The sequence below is a fragment of the Ranitomeya imitator genome, chromosome 5 (genome assembly GCF_032444005.1).
Source record: "Ranitomeya imitator isolate aRanImi1 chromosome 5, aRanImi1.pri, whole genome shotgun sequence".
Classification (NCBI taxonomy): domain Eukaryota; kingdom Metazoa; phylum Chordata; class Amphibia; order Anura; family Dendrobatidae; genus Ranitomeya; species Ranitomeya imitator.
Genome location: NC_091286.1, coordinates 501404078 through 501424086, shown reverse-complemented (window position 1 = coordinate 501424086; position 20009 = coordinate 501404078). Strand labels below are relative to the sequence as shown.

The 20009-nt window shown below is 44.7% G+C and overlaps 1 protein-coding gene and 1 long non-coding RNA gene across 2 annotated transcripts; one reads left to right on the top strand and one right to left on the bottom strand.

Moving 5' to 3' along the window:
* Positions 1-11789: 11789 nt before the first annotated feature.
* On the top strand, positions 11790-13942 carry LOC138680842 (uncharacterized). Its single transcript, XM_069768075.1, has 3 exons — positions 11790-11901; positions 12029-12175; positions 12870-13942. The coding sequence occupies exons 1-3, from the start codon at positions 11828-11830 to the stop codon at positions 13786-13788; spliced, it is 1140 nt and encodes a 379-aa protein (XP_069624176.1). The 5' UTR covers positions 11790-11827; the 3' UTR covers positions 13789-13942.
* A 417-nt stretch (positions 13943-14359) lies between these two features.
* Positions 14360-17147, bottom strand: LOC138680841 (uncharacterized). Its single transcript, XR_011321804.1, has 3 exons — positions 17016-17147; positions 16789-16931; positions 14360-15089 (listed from the first exon to the last, which is right to left on the bottom strand). It is a non-coding gene; the product is annotated as an uncharacterized lncRNA (long non-coding RNA).
* Between the last annotated feature and the right edge of the window lie 2862 nt (positions 17148-20009).

Here is a 20009-nt window from a genome sequence, read left to right as displayed (position 1 = left end):
CGCACAGACCCCCCACGGTCACGCACAGACCCAGCCCATTCACACAGACACGCAGTCTCCACCCACGCACCGCCCACACTCCATTATAGTGCATCATTGCACTATAGGAACTTCCGATTCCGGTGTCTGATATCTTAAAAGTATCGGAACTCAGTATCGGAAATCTGATACAGCGAATATCGGCCGATACCTGATATTTGCAGTATCGGAATGCTCAACACTACTCATCACTAATTGTGATCAGTCAACATCTATAGGTCTACGTCAGACTGTTTTTATAACCTGCACATTGCAATCAGTTTTTTTCCAAGTTAGAATAGTTATGAGCAGTGGTGGTAATACTTCTAAATTATAGTCATACAGTTACCGAATTAGAATTATTATGCCCATACTATTACTGAACAAAGTCCACTATACCAAGACCAATATACCAATATTATAATATACAAGGGCAAAATAACATCACTATATCATGACCATATATTGCCACCACCTAGTGTCTGAATAGTAGACCACGTTCACACGTTCAGTATTTGGTCAGTATTTGACCTCAGTAAAGTGAGTGATAAATACAGAAGTGGTGACGTGTTTCTATTATACTTTTCCACTTTTGATTTTGGCTTACAAATACTGATGCAATATACTGACCCAATACTGAACGTGTCAATGTGGCCTTACCACCATCTTGTTGCTTAACAAAACTCGCTACACTAAAATCAATATTTCTTATAATACCACATACAAGAGATACAAATACCGCCACACCATGATCATATATTACTACCAAATAGTGACCGAATAATACCACCATATTATTAAGAAAAATCACTGTACTAAGGGCTCACCAAGAACTCCTTTCCAATTACAAAATAGCACTGGCCCCAGTGGACCACTCTCCCCCAAGGATCATGTCATACTTGCACTACCTGCTACTGCAATTGTTAGGTCCCCAACTAAATGCAACATGCCTAATTAATGGAAGCTGTCTGGTCCAAATCGATAAGTCAGCAGTCACTCTGTGTGATTACAGACTTATGAATCTCCCCAGCGCATGCTCTCTGCACTGTGTGGATTTCCCAGTTTCTGACCTGGGACTGGAAGGTATGTCTACTCATACATACCCTCTGGTCACTTATTGATTTGAACCGGAAAGCCCCTTTAACCATATGGTTCTGTTCGTATTGGCTATACACTCGTACGTTGGAGAGTTGCACTTGTAGTTATTCGGTCACATTCAGCGAGAAGGGGAGACGGTGACGCAATACATCAAAAGGTTACAGGAGGTGAATGCGCACATTGGGGCCTCTCGATAGAATTTTGAGGGATCAATTTGTGTCGGGTCTTAGGGACGTGCCACTTAAGCAGGCATTGCGAGAACGCTTGCGCGCTAGCCCATATATGACCTTCTTAGAGGTGGGGGCGGAGGCACGCGTAAGAGAGCAGGAACAGGGGGTGACGTCCCTAGCAAGGAAAGTCCGGAGCAGTGAAGTACCTACCCTGTCTGCAGCAGAGCCGGAGTGGGCCCGAGAGATCCAAAAGGAGATGCAAGAGATGCGAAATGAGTGGCCCAGCCTCAGGAGAGACCCTATCCCAGCTCAAGAGCCACTGAGAGGAGTCCCCTCAACCAGAGACAGGAGCGATGCAGGATCTTCCTTTCTGCTGGACCCTGTCAGGGAATGAGGGTCTGATGTGTTTTAACTGCGGGAAGAAAAGACATTATGCTCGAGGCTGTGCAAGCTGGAAACTACCTCCACTAAGGCAGCCGTTAAACTAGTGGGCTCCGTGGCTGAGGGACGCAGCCCGGAGCTGGGAAGATGACAAAAGGGGGAAGGAAGTCCAGAGAAAATAGTTTATGCATGCCCTATGGTCTGGGCTGAGGTGAATGGGCTAGCTCTGCCTTGCTTGATCAACACCGGGTCACAAGTAACCACTTTGCCGGAAGCCTACTTCAGACAACACTTTCCGGAGGTTTCACGGCCAGAGTGGGGACCAGTAATAAGATTAACGGCGGCCAATCAATTGCCCATTCCGGCCGTGTTGGTCACAGGAGATGCCGGTCGTGGACCCGTAATGACTCTTGGAATGAATGTGCTAAAGGAGATGGGACAACTTTTGATTAGTGAGCCCCAGGAACCTTTCTTGAACCAATGGAGCCCACGAACCCCTCAACGGAAGGTGTTTCAGAAATTGATTCGAACAGCTCAAGCCCTGGAGATGTCGGGAGAAAGAAAAGTGTTGGGAAAAATAATGGTACCGGCGGCTGCAAAAATTACGCTATGGCCCAGCCAGACAGACAGAGCTCACATTACCAATACGAGCTTGTACTCCCCTGGAGGGAGGGAAAGTTCAAATTGAGCCAACAACGATGGATCAAATATCCCCGGGGTTACTCGTCGCTCGGACCTTAGCCACAGTTCAAGACGGCAACATTGTAGTACAGTGTGTCAACCTGGGGACAGTTAGTCTCACCCTTCTGCCCAAGAGTGAAGTGGCCAAGATCTGGGGCATGCCGGAGAAGCTAATGCCACCCAAAGTAGTTCAACTGTTTGTTGTGCAAGCAAATCCATGGACAGCAGTTATAGCGACACCGGAGTAATCGCCTGGCAGTAAAAAGGAGGGTCATAGAATCCTAGAGTGGATGCAGGCGGAATTGACGGGACTATCACCTTAACAAGTGCAGCAAGTGGAGGATGTACTGGAGTGCTACCAGGAGGTCTTTGCCCGCCATGAAGATGACTTTGGTTGAACTCAGACTGTCACTCGTGAAATTCCTACGGGGAGTGCCTCGCCAATCCAAGAAAGATATCGTCAAATATCTCCCCAGATTTATAAGGAGGTGAAGGAAATGCTGGCTCATATGCTGCAAAGTGGAGTAATACGAGAGAGTCAGAGTCCGTGGGCATCCCCTATTGTTCTAGTTTGTAAGATGGGACCTTACTGTTCTGTGTCGATTATAGGTGGCTGAATGCCTGCACAGTGCGAGACTCTTATCCATTGCCCCAAATTGAGGAATCCCTCTCTGCCTTGGAACAGGCGAAGCATTTTTCCACTCTTGATCTGGCCAGCGGGTACTGGCAGGTGCCAATGGCTGAACACGACTGGCCGAAAACAGCGTTTGTATTGCCCACAGTACTGTTTGAGTTCAATCGCATGCCCTATGGCCTGACTAACGCCCCAGGGACTTTCCAGCGCTTGATGGAGAGATGTCAGGGGGACTTGAATTTTGAGGCTGCCTTGATCTACCTTGATGACATCATCATATATGCACCTACGTTTGAGGAGCACCTGCAGCGGCGTGAGCAAATGTTGAGTGTCTGCAGAGCCATGGCCTAAAGGTGAAGCCACAGAAAAGCAATCTCTTCCGTAAGCAGATTGAATATTTGGGACATAATGTGTCCAGTGAAGGAGTAAGACCTGCACTTGAGAAAATGGCGGCGGTACAAGAGTGGCCCACTCCTATGATGGTGAAAGATGTACCGGCTTTCCTAGGGCTTACTGACTACTACCGAATATTTGTGAAAAAGTTCATCCGTATAGCAAACCCTTTGATGGAACTGTTAAAGGGAGTGCCAGCCGGATGGAAGAACCGAGCCATCCAGTTGGGAAAATGTCAAGAGGAAGCCTTCTGAGCCTTGAAGATGGCTCTGACCGAGGCCCCATACTCGCCTACGTCGATTTTTTGCAGCCATTCATCCTTCACACCGACAGGGGTCTACACGGCCTGAGAGCAGTCCTGTCACAGGTACAAGGAGAGAAAGAACAGGTGATAGCCTATGCAAGCCGATCTCTTCTGTTAGAATCTGTTTTGTTTTGACCATCCACCATCTTGTTGTGGTTTTCTGGCTGCTGGTCTTTTTCCCCTGGTGCTGGGTTGTCTTGGTCAGGTGATTGTATCACCCTTTATTACCTAGCACCTGCCTCCCATTCCTTGCTGGACAACAGTGTTAATCCGCTAGAGTTCTGGCTAGGTGCTTAGACAGCTTTCTGTGTTTGATATTTTGCAGTTCTGGGATCTCTGGTTCTACTATCTTTTGTTTCTGTTTTCAGTTTGTTCCTGCAGCCTTCTCTGTGTTTCCTATTAGGGGTGACCTGTTTCTTGTACCCAGTCCTTAGATCTTTTACGGACCTCCTTCCACTTATCTATAGGTCTTTGCTGAGTTTAGACCAGGATCGTCGGTGAGTCTATTCGCAAGGTCGCCCACTCCATCGTAGGGTTTCAGCCTAGTCTTAGTGCAGGGTCAGCTCTCCCCCATCTCTCCTAGTTCTGTGCTGCAGTTTCGTAACATCTTCATGACTCAGAGCGAAAGCCAGACAATTATAGCTCCTTCAAGTTGGAGCTGATGGCCCTGTTATGGGCCATGACTGAGAAGTTCACAGAGTACTTTTCCGGATCTGAAGTTCTGGTGATCACAGATAACAATCCCTTAGCCCACCTGAAGAATGCAAAACTAGGGACCCTGGAACAACGGTGTGTGGTCCGCATGGCGAAGTATTGGTACAAGATTGTCTACCAGGCCAAGGCCGAGAATACTCATACCAACACCTTCTCCAGAGTGATACGCGAATGTCCTGGCCGTGACCGAGATGAAGAGCTTGAAGCAGAAGAGATCCCTGGATTTCAGAACCTATTCACTTCACATTGGTGGCAATGCAGGGACAGATCGAAGATGAGCCTGAAGATCAGATGCTTGGGAGGTCTCGAGATGATTGGATCCAACTCCAACAGATGGACAAGGAGACTGATCAGCTGCGACAGTGGGTGGCGTTAAAGCAACTTCCTAGTCAGAGGGAGAGAAATGAGCTGTCCCTGGATTCTGGGACAATGGGAAAGACTCTACTTGAGAGATGTATTGTTATATCTGAAAGTGTAGCTGCTGAGAGAAGAGGGGGTCACTTGGCAAGTAGTGCCCCCAGAGAAGTCGGTCAAAATGTTGGCTCCCAAGGCTCATGAGCAATGGGCTTACTTCGGTGCTGAGAAAATGCTCTGGTGGTTACAGAGATAGGTGAATCACCCACGACTCAGGAATGTGGTGGAAGATGCTTGCCAACAATGCAGAAGTTGTGAGCTGGCTAAGCCCCAGAACAGTGGGCCCCAACACAGAGCATTGTGACCTCCTCCCCTTTAGAAGTCATGATGATCGACTACCTGACTGTAAGACCAGCACATCTTGGCTATGAACATTGTCTAGTGATGACCGACCATTTCACCAAGTTTGCTGTGCTAACGCCGACTAGAGATCAGACCGCCGAATCAGCTGCACAGGCCATCTATCGAGATTTCATCCGCGTGTACAGCGGCCCAAAATGAATCCACTCCAATCAAGGCGCCAGTTTCCAGGGACGAGTTATGTAACATAGTAACATAGTAACATAGTTAGTAAGGCCGAAAAAAGACATTTGTCCATCCAGTTCAGCCTATATTCCATCATAATAAATACCCAGATTTACGTCCTTCTACAGAACCTAATAATTGTATGATACAATATTGTTCTGCTCCAGGAAGACATCCAGGCCTCTCTTGAACCCCTCGACTGAGTTCGCCATCACCACCTCCTCAGGCAAGCAATTCCAGATTCTCACTGCCCTAACAGTAAAGAATCCTCTTCTATGTTGGTGGAAAAACCTTCTCTCCTCCAGACGCAAAGAATGCCCCCTTGTGCCCGTCACCTTCCTTGGTATAAACAGATCCTCAGCGAGATATTTGTATTGTCCCCTTATATACTTATACATGGTTATTAGATCGCCCCTCAGTCGTCTTTTTTCTAGACTAAATAATCCTAATTTCGCTAATCTATCTGGGTATTGTAGTTCTCCCATCCCCTTTATTAATTTTGTTGCCCTCCTTTGTACTCTCTCTAGTTCCATTATATCCTTCATGAGCACCGGTGCCCAAAACTGGACACAGTACTCCATGTGCGGTCTAACTAGGGATTTGTACAGAGGCAGTATAATGCTCTCATCATGTGTATCCAGACCTCTTTTAATGCACCCCATGATCCTGTTTGCCTTGGCAGCTGCTGCCTGGCACTGGCTGCTCCAGGTAAGTTTATCATTAACTAGGATCCCCAAGTCCTTCTCCCTGTCAGATTTACCCAGTGGTTTCCCGTTCAGTGTGTAATGGTGATATTGATTCCCTCTTCCCATGTGTATAACCTTACATTTATCATTGTTAAACCTCATCTGCCACCTTTCAGCCCAAGTTTCCAACTTATCCAGATCCATCTGTAGCAGAATACTATCTTCTCTTGTATTAACTGCTTTACATAGTTTTGTATCATCTGCAAATATCGATATTTTACTGTGTAAACCTTCTACCAGATCATTAATGAATATGTTGAAGAGAACAGGTCCCAATACTGACCCCTGCGGTACCCCACTGGTCACAGCGACCCAGTTAGAGACTATACCATTTATAACCACCCTCTGCTTTCTATCACTAAGCCAGTTACTAACCCATTTACACACATTTTCCCCCAGACCAAGCATTCTCATTTTGTGTACCAACCTCTTGTGCGGCACGGTATCAAACGCTTTGGAAAAATCGAGATATACCACGTCCAATGACTCACCGTGGTCCAGTCTATAGCTTACCTCTTCATAAAAACTGATTAGATTGGTTTGACAGGAGCGATTTCTCATAAACCCATGCTGATATGGAGTTAAACAGTTATTCTCATTGAGATAATCCAGAATAACATCCCTCAGAAACCCTTCAAATATTTTACCAACAATAGAGGTTAGACTTACTGGCCTATAATTTCCAGGTTCACTTTTAGAGCCCTTTTTGAATATTGGCACCACATTTGCTATGCGCCAGTCCTGCGGAACAGACCCTGTCGCTATAGAGTCACTAAAAATAAGAAATAATGGTTTATCTATTACATTACTTAGTTCTCTTAGTACTCGTGGGTGTATGCCATCCGGACCCGGAGATTTATCTATTTTAATCTTATTTAGCCGGTTTCGCACCTCTTCTTGGGTTAGATTGGTGACCCTTAATATAGGGTTTTCATTGTTTCTTGGGATTTCACCTAGCATTTCATTTTCTACCGTGAATACCGTGGAGAAGAAGGTGTTTAATATGTTAGCTTTTTCCTCGTCATCTACAACCATTCTTTCCTCACTATTTTTTAAGGGGCCTACATTTTCAGTTTTTATTCTTTTACTATTGATATAGTTGAAGAACAGTTTGGGATTAGTTTTACTCTCCTTAGCAATGTGCTTCTCTGTTTCCTTTTTGGCAGCTTTAATTAGTTTTTTAGATAAAGTATTTTTCTCCCTATAGTTTTTTAGAGCTTCAATGGTGCCATCCTGCTTTAGTAGTGCAAATGCTTTCTTTTTACTGTTAATTGCCTGTCTTACTTCTTTGTTTAGCCACATTGGGTTTTTCCTATTTCTAGTCCTTTTATTCCCACAAGGTATAAACCGCTTACACTGCCTATTTAGGATGTTCTTAAACATTTCCCATTTATTATCTGTATTCTCATTTCTGAGGATATTGTCCCAGTCTACCAGATTAAGGGCATCTCTAAGCTGTTCAAACTTTGCCTTCCTAAAGTTCAATGTTTTTGTGACTCCCTGACAAGTCCCCCTAGTGAAAGACAGGTGAAACTGCACAATATTGTGGTCGCTATTTCCTAAATGCCCAACCACCTGCAGATTTGTTATTCTGTCAGGTCTATTAGATAGTATTAGGTCTAAAAGTGCTGCTCCTCTGGTTGGATTCTGCACCAATTGTGAAAGATAATTTTTCTTGGTTATTAGCAGAAACCTGTTGCCTTTATGGGTTTCACAGGTTTCTGTTTCCCAGTTAATATCCGGGTAGTTAAAGTCCCCCATAACCAGGACCTCATTATGGGTTGCAGCTTCATCTATCTGCTTTAGAAGTAGACTTTCCATGCTTTCTGTTATATTTGGGGGTTTGTAACAGACCCCAATGAGAATTTTGTTACCATTTTTCCCTCCATGAATTTCAACCCATATGGACTCGACATCCTCATTCCCTTCGCTAATATCCTCCCTTAAAGTGGACTTTAGACAAGACATTACATAGAGACAAACCCCTCTTATGGAAGAGCTACACCGTTTGTACCGGATCGGAAAGTCCAGAACTACTCCTTATCACCCTCAAGGGAATGGAGCCTGGGAACTTTTCAATCGAACATTGATACAGATGTTACGCACTTGGGAAGAAGATCGGGAGATACGGTGGCCTGAGTTTGTGGCAGAGCTGGTGTGGGTGTACAATAATGGCGCGCTAAAGGAAGGCGGGAGTGTATAAGAGAGGACCGGGCTGCAAGTGTTGCTGAAGCGCCGGGTCCAGAACTGCTGGGGCCGAACCTCCTGTTGCTGGAGGGAATGAGATTGCAGACGGATCGAGCTGGTAATCTGGGTGAAGGGGGCATAGCCAGGGTAAGTAGGTTAAAAGGGGATGTGCGAGAACTAAAGAGGGCTTCCCACCAGAGCGCTGAACAGGTAAGGACCACGGCTGCAGTGTGGAGAGCGATAGGCCGCAGCGCGCATAGACAGTACGGCCGCGTAAGAGACGCATCCATATTGGCAGGTACACAGGGAAACGTGTGCTGGAGAGAGCATCACAGCATCGACTTTCAGGTATTGGCCGACACAGGGAAGTGAACGCCGGGCAGAGCATTGCAGAGCAGCCATTCAGGTGACAGCGGCAGCTCAGGGAGACACATGCTGAGTGGAATTGTGCAGAGAGCTCTACTCTTCTGCTCTGCTGTTAAATGGACTAGGGGCTCAGCGGGCAAAACTGGTGACCGCCTGCTGCCTCCAGAAGCGGGACCGTGTGTTGGGTGAGGACGCCTGAAGACTCTGAATCGACCTCCGTCGGCATCCCTTTACCCACTAGACTTCCCGAGAGTGACGGACAGTGGAGCCACGGTAAGGGAATCTAATAACCAAAGACTGTCTAGTTAAACAACCGTTATACAGTTTAGTTTTGCATCCCTTTTTCCCTGTTGTCTCCCTGCGAGGAGCTCATTGCTGTTGAACAATTAAATAATAGTTAACCCCTGTTCTGCACATCTGTGTCACTGCATCTAAGCACCTGTGTGTTACAATAATATAAAGCACCACCATAAAAAAATAAATACCTCCAATCCTCTCCTCCTCATGCGTCAGGGACGTTAGACGCTGAGAGGGACTGGACGCACCGACACTCATCAATGCGGTCAACTGTATCAGCATCCAACTGATACAGTTGAACTTGAGATGACCTGCGGGGGGGCTGCACTGCTTGCACCAGGCCCCCATCTTCTCAGGGCCCCACAGCGGCAGGGTGGCAGTGCAGTCTATATAGGCATGCTGTGCATGCTGATACAGTTACAGTAGTGTAGCTCTGGGTGGGCCCCTCAGAGCACGGGGCCCAGGGCAACTGCCCCCTCCCCTGTACCCCAGGTAGCAACGCTACTGGCAAAAGGCCATACGAGTAACCCGATATTACTGACATTTATGGTATTAGAGCATGTCCGACGCTTTGCACTAGATGGTGACAGAAGAATTCCAATGGTTAAATAAAACAAAAGCTTTGGGTCCTTCTGGGTTTAATGAAAGAAATGAGCTCAGTGTATTTGTATAAGGTCACATTCACACTATCAGTATTTGGTTAGTATTTCACCTCAGTATCTGTAAGCCAAAACCAGGAGTGGAACAATCAGAGGAAATGTACAATAGAAACACGTTACCACTCCTGGTTTTGGCTTACAAATACTGAAGTAAAATACTGAACAAATACTGTATGTGTGAATGTGGCCTAACTCTTCTACCTGCTTGTTTCTGTTTGTTTCTCACAAGATATACAATGATGACATGTTAGCTAAAATAGCCTTAGCTAAGGCACACTGCATCATAATGACAGTGCCTCAAACATGTAATCAAATGCGAATGGCCACAGCCAGGTTGTCATGCTGCCCGCACGCCTCCCGTCCTCTGTATACGTTTGATGCCTACTAAAATAAAGGAGATGGGCTTTACTATCTGGTGGGGCCTCCTATCCCTTCTTCATAAAGATATTTATGCAAAAATCACACAAATAGGAAACAACATACTTCCACAGGAGATCGACAGCAGAAACGCCATAACAAAATTGATGTGAACATGTGACCAGCTAAACTCATATTTGGCTCTTTGCTTTACAAATGGTGAAATCATCAAAAAAAATTGCGGTCTTAATTTGACATATTATGGATTTCAAATCCACAATGGCAGTGAATTTACCTTGTGGATATTCTCTGCAATGTGTGCTTGATATGTCTAGAAATATGGCATACATTGCTGCCATCGTAATATTATCCTGAACTTCTGTCTGAAAAATTGCTGCATTTGAGACTCATGGATAGAATTACTTTAGGCCAGGTTCACACGTTGAGTATTTGGTGAGTTTTTTTACCACAGTATTTGTAAGACAAAATCAGGAGTGGGAAAAGTACAATAAAAATACGTTACCACTTCTGTATTTTTTACCCACTCCTGGTTTTGGCTTACAGATACTGAGGTAAAAAACTCACCAAATACTCAACGAGTGCACGCGGCCATAACAGGTTTTTTTTATTGTTGTGTTTTAGACATGTTAAAATGCCAGCTGATTGAAACTTAGGGAGTTTTTACATTACTGTCATTGCGTACAAATATTTTCGAAGAAGCACATGCAGAAAGTACTCTATACCTGCAAAATAGGCCCCCAAAATTCCAGAAAATGGAAACAGTATGTGAGTATACTTCTCCATATTTTAACATAGTGCACAAAATCTAGCATTTTGCTACCTTACATGCACTAATATGCCATTTATTAGTAATGCAAAAAATAAAAATCAACAGCAAAGTATAGATGGGCAGGACACAGGACAATAAACAACAACATATGCAAATTGCCTCTTCATAGAAAAAGAGGACTTGAACTCTATAGCGCCACCTGTTGGAAGTAGCAATCCTACAAGTGACAATCAACCCCTTAGGGTACGTGCACACATCAGGATTTTGTGCAGAATTTTCCTGAGATTTTCCTGAGGAGAATCTGGCACCACACCCATGAAATCCGCATCCTTTTTTTGTGCGTTTTTTGTGCGTTTTTTGTGCGTTTTTTATGCGTTTTTTACATGCGTTTTTTGTGTGGTTTTTTTTGCGTTTTTTAACAACAGATAAAGTTGGTTGAAAAAAAAAAACATCCCATGAGGTCATTTCCTGGTCCAACCCCTCTTCATCATTTTGCTTCCTTGTTGAATTCAACATGCCGCACCATCGTCTAACTCCACAACAGAACCGCCTACTGTTGCATACGGCACTGCTTTTGCTGCACCACCACAGCGAGCTGGTAAGAAAATGTCATTAGATGTGAACACTTTGCGTATTAGGCCGGGTTCACAATGTGTACAGCAGCCCGTTCAACACATACGTTCACGGTCTGCTGTAACGCAAGTGCTGACTTTGGCACATCGCTAGCGCAGATGGAGCATCTGCTAGCTCTATCTGCGCTAGCAGTGACAGACCCGGAAACGCTGCAGTCCGAGTCTCGGGGTCCGACCGTCACTCAAATGACGGCACATGGCTAGCAATGTCAGACATAGGAGTCAATGGCGGCGCTAGCGGACTACGTTTCACCGAGTTATGCAGCGGTGTAACGAAGTCCGTCAAACGGACTGGGGGAACGCAATGTGAACCCAGCCTTAGGCTGCGGAGATGCCGAGTTTATGACATTGCAGATTGCCAGCTGTATTCCATGTGTTGTACAGTTCCATGTAATAACACATACTATATTCTCCCATAGGAGCAATCTCGGAGAAGAAGGGATAGCAGACGACAAAAAAGGATGTGGGTTCATCCCATTATTCAGGAACGGGAGGAAAAGGGACACTTCCATGTTCTTTATCGGGATTTAAGGAGGTAAGATATAGTGAGAAATGGTATATTGACAGCTGTGTTTCTTTGTAACTTTTTTTTTATATATACAACATACATTATGTGTGTGTTTAAAATTATTTAAATTTTTTTTTTTCCTTTTTATTTTCAGCTTTCCAGATAAATTTTCTCAGTTTTGCCGGCTTTCCATTGAGGCATTTGATCGTCTTCTAATTCTTCTTGGTCCACACCTCGCTTACGAAGATACGGTCATGCGCAGAGCAATCTCTGCAGAAGAAAGGCTGCTCATCACCTTGCGGTAAGGCCTTGCTGCGAGTGCCCCCCTAAATGCTGCCACAAATGCTGCCAGTTTAACCCATAATGCTGCCGCTATGCTGCGAGTGCCCCCATAACGCTGCCCCAATGCTGCGAGTGCACCCTGTTTCCCTCATAATGCTGCCCCAATGCTGCGAGTGCACCCTGTTTCCCTCATAATGCTGCCGCTATGCTGCGAGTGCCCCCATAATGCTGCCAGTTTCCCTCATAATGCTGCCGCAATGCTGCGAGTGCACCCTGTTTCCCTCATAATGCTGCCCCAATGCTGCGAGTGCACCCTGTTTCCCTCATAATGCTGCCCCAATGCTGCGAGTGCACCCTGTTTCCCCCATAATGCTGCCCCAATGCTGCGAGTGCACCCATAACGCTGCTTGTTTCCCTCATAATGCTGCCCCAATGCTGCGAGTGCACCCATAACGCTGCCTGTTTCCCTCATAATGCTGCCCCAATGCTGCGAGTGCACCCTGTTTCCCTCATAATGCTGCCCCAATGCTGCGAGTGCACCCTGTTTCCCTCATAATGCTGCCCCAATGCTGCGAGTGCACCCTGTTTCCCTCATAATGCTGCCGCAATGCTGCCTGTGTCCCCATAACGCTAGTGGCCATGATGTGTATGTTTTATCTTGCAACACAATTTGTGTTCGTAGGTTTTCTAAATTATTTTTTTCCTTTATTCAGGTTTTTAGCCACAGGAGAGAGCTACACATCCCTGCACCTCCAATTTAGGGTTGGCAAATCCACCATCTCACAAATTGTACGGTGCACATGTACCGTCATCTGGCAGAAGTTGCAGCCCATCGTGATGCCTTGCCCAACCGAGGAGACTTGGCTGCAGGTTGCAGCAAGCTTTCAAACTGTGGCCAATTTCCCCAACTGCGTAGGTGCTGTTGATGGCAAACATGTTAGAGTGCTGAAGCCACCACGATCAGGATCACGCTTCTTTAATTATAAGAAGTATTTTTCGGTGGTCTTGATGGCGGTGGCTGACGCACATTACAAGTTTGTTGCCATCGACGTCGGTGCTTATGGCAGTTCTGGGGATTCTCGGGTGCTGCAATCGTCACAGATTGGACTTCAAATTCTTCGAGATGGCGGCACGCTCCCAGCCCCAAGACCTTTGCCGGGTTCCACACATCCAGTGCCCTTTGTGATGGTATCGGATGAGGCATTTCCCTTGAAGTCCCACCTGCTGCGCCCATACCCACGAAGAGCACTGGATGATCGGCATAGGATTTTTAATTATAGGCTGAGCCGTGCACGAAGATATGTGGAATGTACCTTCGGGATCATGTGTAGTCGGTGGAGGATCTTTCACACTGCCATCCAGTTAGATCCGGAGACCGTGGACACTGTGATAAAGGCATGCTGTGTGCTCCAAAACTATGCTCGGGAATACAGCACTGAGGTAGTTGAGGAGCCACAGGTGTCGGAATTAGATGCAGTGGACAACTTTGGTCAAGGAAGGCAATGTAACTCGGGTGTGCGTGTGAGAGAAACCTTCGCAGACTACTTCATGAGTCCTGAAGGTGCCGTGCACTGGCAATACTCTTGTGCCGGTGTTGAGCAGCCTGAACTGCAGAGAAGATCAGATGCCTAAACAGAATCAAGGCCCAAGACTGGACGTGAGATATAACAGCAGAGAACATATGACGGCTGAACCCTATCCACTAACGAACCAGTCTGTACGGCACAGATGCTAACACCTGTGAAAATGCGAGGCGTAATCCCTATCTACCGACGCCAAATCCCTATCTACCAAGGCCCCTTTTGAAAAAATCAAATTGTAAGCAAATAATTGTTAATAAATATAAAATATTATTTAAACAATAATCGTTTCCATGTTGTTATCGATTACTGTTGCTTCATCAGATCCCATTTTCCGATCTTCATATTTTTATGATAATCAGAACTCTGAGTAGTTAAAATAAAAAAATTTTAATAAAGTAAAATAAACTTTTATTACATAAAAGAAACTGTTTGTAATATATATGAACTGACATTTTATAACAAAACTTAAATAACTTTAAAATATTTTGTCAGGAACTCTAACGGTTAAACATTCTCTACACTCCCATCTCTACTCAAAAAGGATGAGAAATCAAATCTCAAAATTGATGATATTCCGGTTGATAGCCATAACCCGTAAATAAGTCTGGTTGGGAGGAGACACTGCTATTGGGTGTACTGGAACGATGGCCAGTTGCACTAGGTACAGGTGTATGGCCATAACTGTACGCATCTACATGGTTGGCCCTGTATGTTGCCGCCTGTTCATAACGCTGCGTTGCAGCAGCTGGTGGTGGTGGTGGAGGCACAATGGGGTTGTTGACAAGGTTAAAAATACCCATCATAACTTGTGGAGCAGGGGGTAGGGTGGATGTGCCATCAATTGCCATAAACAGACAATTGTCCGCTGTCACGAACATTTGCTGCTTGTCCTGTGGCAGTGTTCTAAGGCGGTCTGCCAAAAGTGACCCAAATTTGTCATGCTCATCTTGCTTTGATGAATTATCAAGTAGATTGAGCGTTCTGCTAGTTAACTGTTCAATAATTTGAGCTTGTTTGGTCTTCTTTGGTACCGCCCTTCTCAAAGCCACGGGACGGGCAGAAGCAGCCCCCATCCCCATGTGCCTCGACACACCACCACCAGAGTTGGCATCAGCGTCCGAGGAAGTTGAAGTAGTGTTATTAGAGTTAAAAAATTCTCCTGTATGTGCTCCAATGTCACGTTCTCCAAGGGAATCAGTTATTTCTGGTGACCTTCCGGACAAAGACATGTTCCCCGGAGAATCTTGGCTGTCCATTCTGCTGTCTTGTACTTCCTCTCCAATACTGTCCACCGTGGTGTCACCTTCGTTAAGGTCCGGAGGTGTTTGGGCACAGACGTTGCTTTCTGTTCTGCAGACCAAAGGAAAATCCAAGGTTACAAAAATACAATTTTAAATCATGACGTCAAGCAACACAATTTTTATATACAGGTCCTTCTCAAAAAATTAGCATATAGTGTTAAATTTCATTATTTACCATAATGTAATGATTACAATTAAACTTTCATATATTATAGATTCATTATCCACAAACTGAAATTTGTCAGGTCTTTTATTGTTTTAATACTTATGATTTTGGCATACAACTCCTGATAACCCAAAAAACATGTCTCAATAAATTAGCATATCAAGAAAAGGTTCTCTAAATGACCTATTACCCTAATCTTCTGAATCAACTAATTAACTCTAAACACATGCAAAATATACCTGAGGCTTTTATAAACTCCCTGCCTGGTTCATTACTCAAAACCCCCATCATGGGTAAGACTAGCGACCTGACAGATGTCAAGAAGGCCATCATTGACACCCTCAAGCAAGAGGGTAAGACCCAGAAAGAAATTTCTCAACAAATAGGCTGTTCCCAGAGTGCTGTATCAAGGCACCTCAATGGTAAGTCTGTTGGAAGGAAACAATGTGGCAGAAAACGCTGTACAACGAGAAGAGGAGACCGGACCCTGAGGAAGATTGTGGAGAAGGACCAATTCCAGACCTTGGGGAACCTGAGGAAGCAGTGGACTGAGTCTGGTGTGGAAACATCCAGAGCCACCGTGCACAGGCATGTGCAGGAAATGGGCTACAGGTGCCGCATTCCCCAGGTAAAACCACTTTTGAACCATAAACAGCGGCAGAGGCGCCTGACCTGGGCTACAGAGAAGCAGCACTGGACTGTTGCTAAGTGGTCCCAAGTACTTTTTTCTGATGAAAGCAAATTTTGCATGTCATTCGGAAATCAAGGTGCCAGAGTCTGGAGGAAGACTGGGGAGAAGGAAATGCCAAAATGCCTGAAGTCCAGTGTCAAGTACCCACAGTCAGTGATGGTGTGGGGTGCCATGTCAGCTGCTGGTGTTGGTCCACTGTGTTTCATCAAGGGCAGGGTCAATGCAGCTAGCTATCAGGAGATTTTGGAGCACTTCATGCTTCCATCGGCTGAAATGCTTTATGGAGATGAAGATTTCATTTTTCAGCACGACCTGGCACCTGCTCACAGTGCCAAAACCACTGGTAAATGGTTTACTGACCATGGTATTACTGTGCTCAATTGGCCTGCCAACTCTCCTGACCTGAACCCCACAGAGAATCTGTGGGATATTGTGAAGAGAAAGTTGAGAGACGCAAGACCCAACACTCTGGATGAGCTTAAGGCCGCTATTGAAGCATCCTGGGCCTCCATAACATCTCAGCAGTGTCACAGGCTGATTGCCTCCATGCCACGCCGCATTGAAGCAGTCATTTCTGCCAAAGGATTCCCGACCAAGTATTGAGTGCATAACTGAACATTATTATTTGTTGGTTTTTTTGTTTGTTATTAAAAAACACTTTTATTTGATTGGATGGGTGAAATATGCTAATTTATTGAGACAGGTTTTTTGGGTTATCAGGAGTTGTATGCCAAAATCATCAGTATTAAAACAATAAAAGACCTGACAAATTTCAGTTGGTGGATAATGAATCTATAATATATGAAAGTTTAATTGTAATCATTTCATTATGGTAAATAATGAAATTTAACACTATATGCTAATTTTTTGAGAAGGACCTGTATTATCTACCTCCTCAAACTCCGGCTTCCCAATATGAACTGCAGCTGGTCTGCATATGGCACCCTCTTCCTTGGCGGCGAGCTGCCACTAGGACTCGAGCGATTTCATGAATCTGTCTGTCATAGACCGCCATCTCGTCTTCACATCGCACACTGAAATTTAAGAATTTAAAAATAAAACATTACAAATCCATTTTTCTTACATTTTCAAAGTAATTTAAAAAAATCGATACTTACTAATCTTTGTTTGCCCCTGTTTTGGGAGATTCGGCCACTCTGGAAAGAGAGCGGTAACTATTTGGGGCCAGGCATCACGCTTTGCCCCCTTGTACTTTTCACTTGACCGGTCCCAGACCTCTGGGTGTTTTTCAATCTAAAAAATAACAGATAACAAGGGAAAAATTGTATTACAATTAATTGTGGGATAAAAGAAATACACGGTTATCTACAGTAGCATATTGTATATACAGTAGTATATTGCCCAGCCACGTAGTATATTGCCCAGCCACGTAGTATATTGCCCAGCCACGTAGTATATTGCCCAGCCACATAGTATATTGCCCAGTCACGTAATATATTGCCCAGTCACGTAGTATATTGCCCAGCCACGTAGTATATTGCCCAGCCACATAGTATATTGCCCAGCCATATAGTATATTGCCCAGGCACGTAGTATATTCCCCAGCCACGTAGTATATTGCCCAGCCACGTAGTATATTGCCCATTCACGTACTATATTGCCCAGCCACGTAGTATATTGCCCAGTCACGTAGTATATTGCCCAGTCACGTAATATATTGCCCAGTCACGTAGTATATTCCCCAGCCACGTAGTATATTCCCCAGCCACGTAGTATATTGCCCAGTCACGTAATATATTGCCCAGTCACGTAATATATTGCCCAGTCACGTAGTATATTCCCCAGCCACGTAGTATATTGCCCAGTCACGTAGTATATTCTCCAGCCACGTAGTATATTGCCCAGCCACGTAGTATATTGCCCAGTCACATAGTATATTGCCCAGTCACGTACTATATTAATGAAATAAAGACACCTAGTTTTAGACCATATTTTATTTAACTGGTAATCCAAGGGTTATAAAAAAAAAAAATTGGTTTACAATGGAACTGGTGCAAGTGCACCTGTCCCTTTGTAAACATTACTGCAGATGACCTATATCATCTCTGCGCAGCCTCACTGGCTGAACGGAGATGAACTGATAGCATGGGAAAAATTTTCCCACGCTCCAGAGTTCACCTCCGGTCAGCCGGGGAGTCCGCGCAGCTGCAGTGACTACCGAACGAGTTCCCCCAAACAGCGCGAGCTGCGTTCGGGAGAACTCGGTATACAATGAACGGGATCGCTTTATAATCCCGTTCATTGTATCGGTGGCCGCGGTTTAGAGCAGCCGCATGTTATGTGGCTGCTCTAAACTCAAGATCATCGTGGGACAATCGTTTATTTGGATGCTGCGGAGGGTAGGTATACGTTGTGGTTTGTTTTTTTACTTTTTTTCTGACGAGGGAGTCGTGGAATTGGGCGTTTAGGTGAGTATGGGTTTGTTTTTTCATTTTTTATTTTAGGTGGCGATCGCCGGGGACAGGTATTTATAATTTTTTTACACAGGTAACCACTGGCCACCAATGAAAATTAAATATTATGGAAAGTATTACATTACATTATTTTTTTTTCCACTGGCCACCAATGAAAATGAATTTTAATAGGGACATAATTAATTTATATATCATTTCCACTGACCACCAATGTAAATTAATAAAAGGGACTATAGTATATATTTAAATTAACACTGGCCACCAATGTTAATTATTACACACTGGCCACCAATGATAATTTAGTTTAGGGGTGAATAATTGTATTGTTTAGGGGGAATGGGCCCGTAACCACTGGTCACCAATGACCGTCATTTTAGGGGACATTTTGTGGGGGAAATTATTGGGACATTTTATTTGATTTAGGGGGAGGGGGCAACAATAAAATTAAAGTACATAACAGCAGGGACAGTTCGATGGGAAATACTGCTCCCATCGAGCTGAGCCTGCTGCCACGACTTGGAGGGAACAGACATAGGCCGATGGGAGTAGTCTCATCGGCCGATGTCTGAACACACGCACACACATATATACACATATACACACACACTTACCACACTTATCATCTGCAGCACATCCAGGCTCATGCGATCATACCCCTCCATGTCGGCAGCCATAACACAGGAAGATGGGAATAGTGTGGGAGTTTCCTCTTCCTGGATTATGGGATGCGCATGAATGGCATGATGGGATAGGCATGGGATGGACATTGTGTTGTCACTTTCTGTAGTTTTACCGGAAAAAAACCCTAGAAATCCGCAAATTTTTATGTTAGCGGATTTCTAGCGTTTCAATGCAAGTCTATGGATGCGGGAAATCAGCGATTCCGCAAAATTAATGAACATGTTGCTTTTTTTTCCGCGATTCGTTTTTTTCGCGGAAAAAAACGCTACATTTGCACAATTTTTGCGGAATCCATACAAACGATTGGGAACCATATGTTAGTGTTTTTTTCACGTTTTTATCGTGGTTCTATAGCGGAAAAAAACGCGAAAAACGCAAAAAATACTGAACGTGTGCACATACCCTTAGTCGTGCAATATGACTTAGGATAAAAGCCAAATCAGTATCTCAATTAGCAGACACGGTGTTTCAGGTTGTTGGCCCTCGTCAGTGCAAGGCATGAGAACTGATTTGGCTAGGTGAGAGGCTCTGGACTGGGGTCTAAGGGGTAAGGTTTCTCCTTGTGGAGAGTGACATACCAGCTCTGGCTTGTCAAGGTAAGGAGGCTTATTCGCCGTGCAATGCTCCTCTGGGAAATTTAATATGCAAATTGCCTCTTCATAGAGAAAGTGGATTTGAACTCTATAGCGCCACTCATTGGGAAGAGCGAACCTACAAGTCACAATCAACCCTTTAATGAGTCTTGTAATATGACATAACATAGTTTTTCATTCTTCAGAAATCATAATAGGGGATTTAGAAAACCATAAGTGTTCCACATAGAGGAGATACAGAGAGATAAAGCGCCTGGTGCACAGAGAATGAACAGGCAAACAGTTCCTAAAAAAGGAGCAAAAACAGCACTGCAAAGTAATATAGTGACCCAGTAGTAACACTAATGCCTCCTTCACACATCCATTTGTCTTGTAAGTATTCTATCCATGTTTTACACAACTA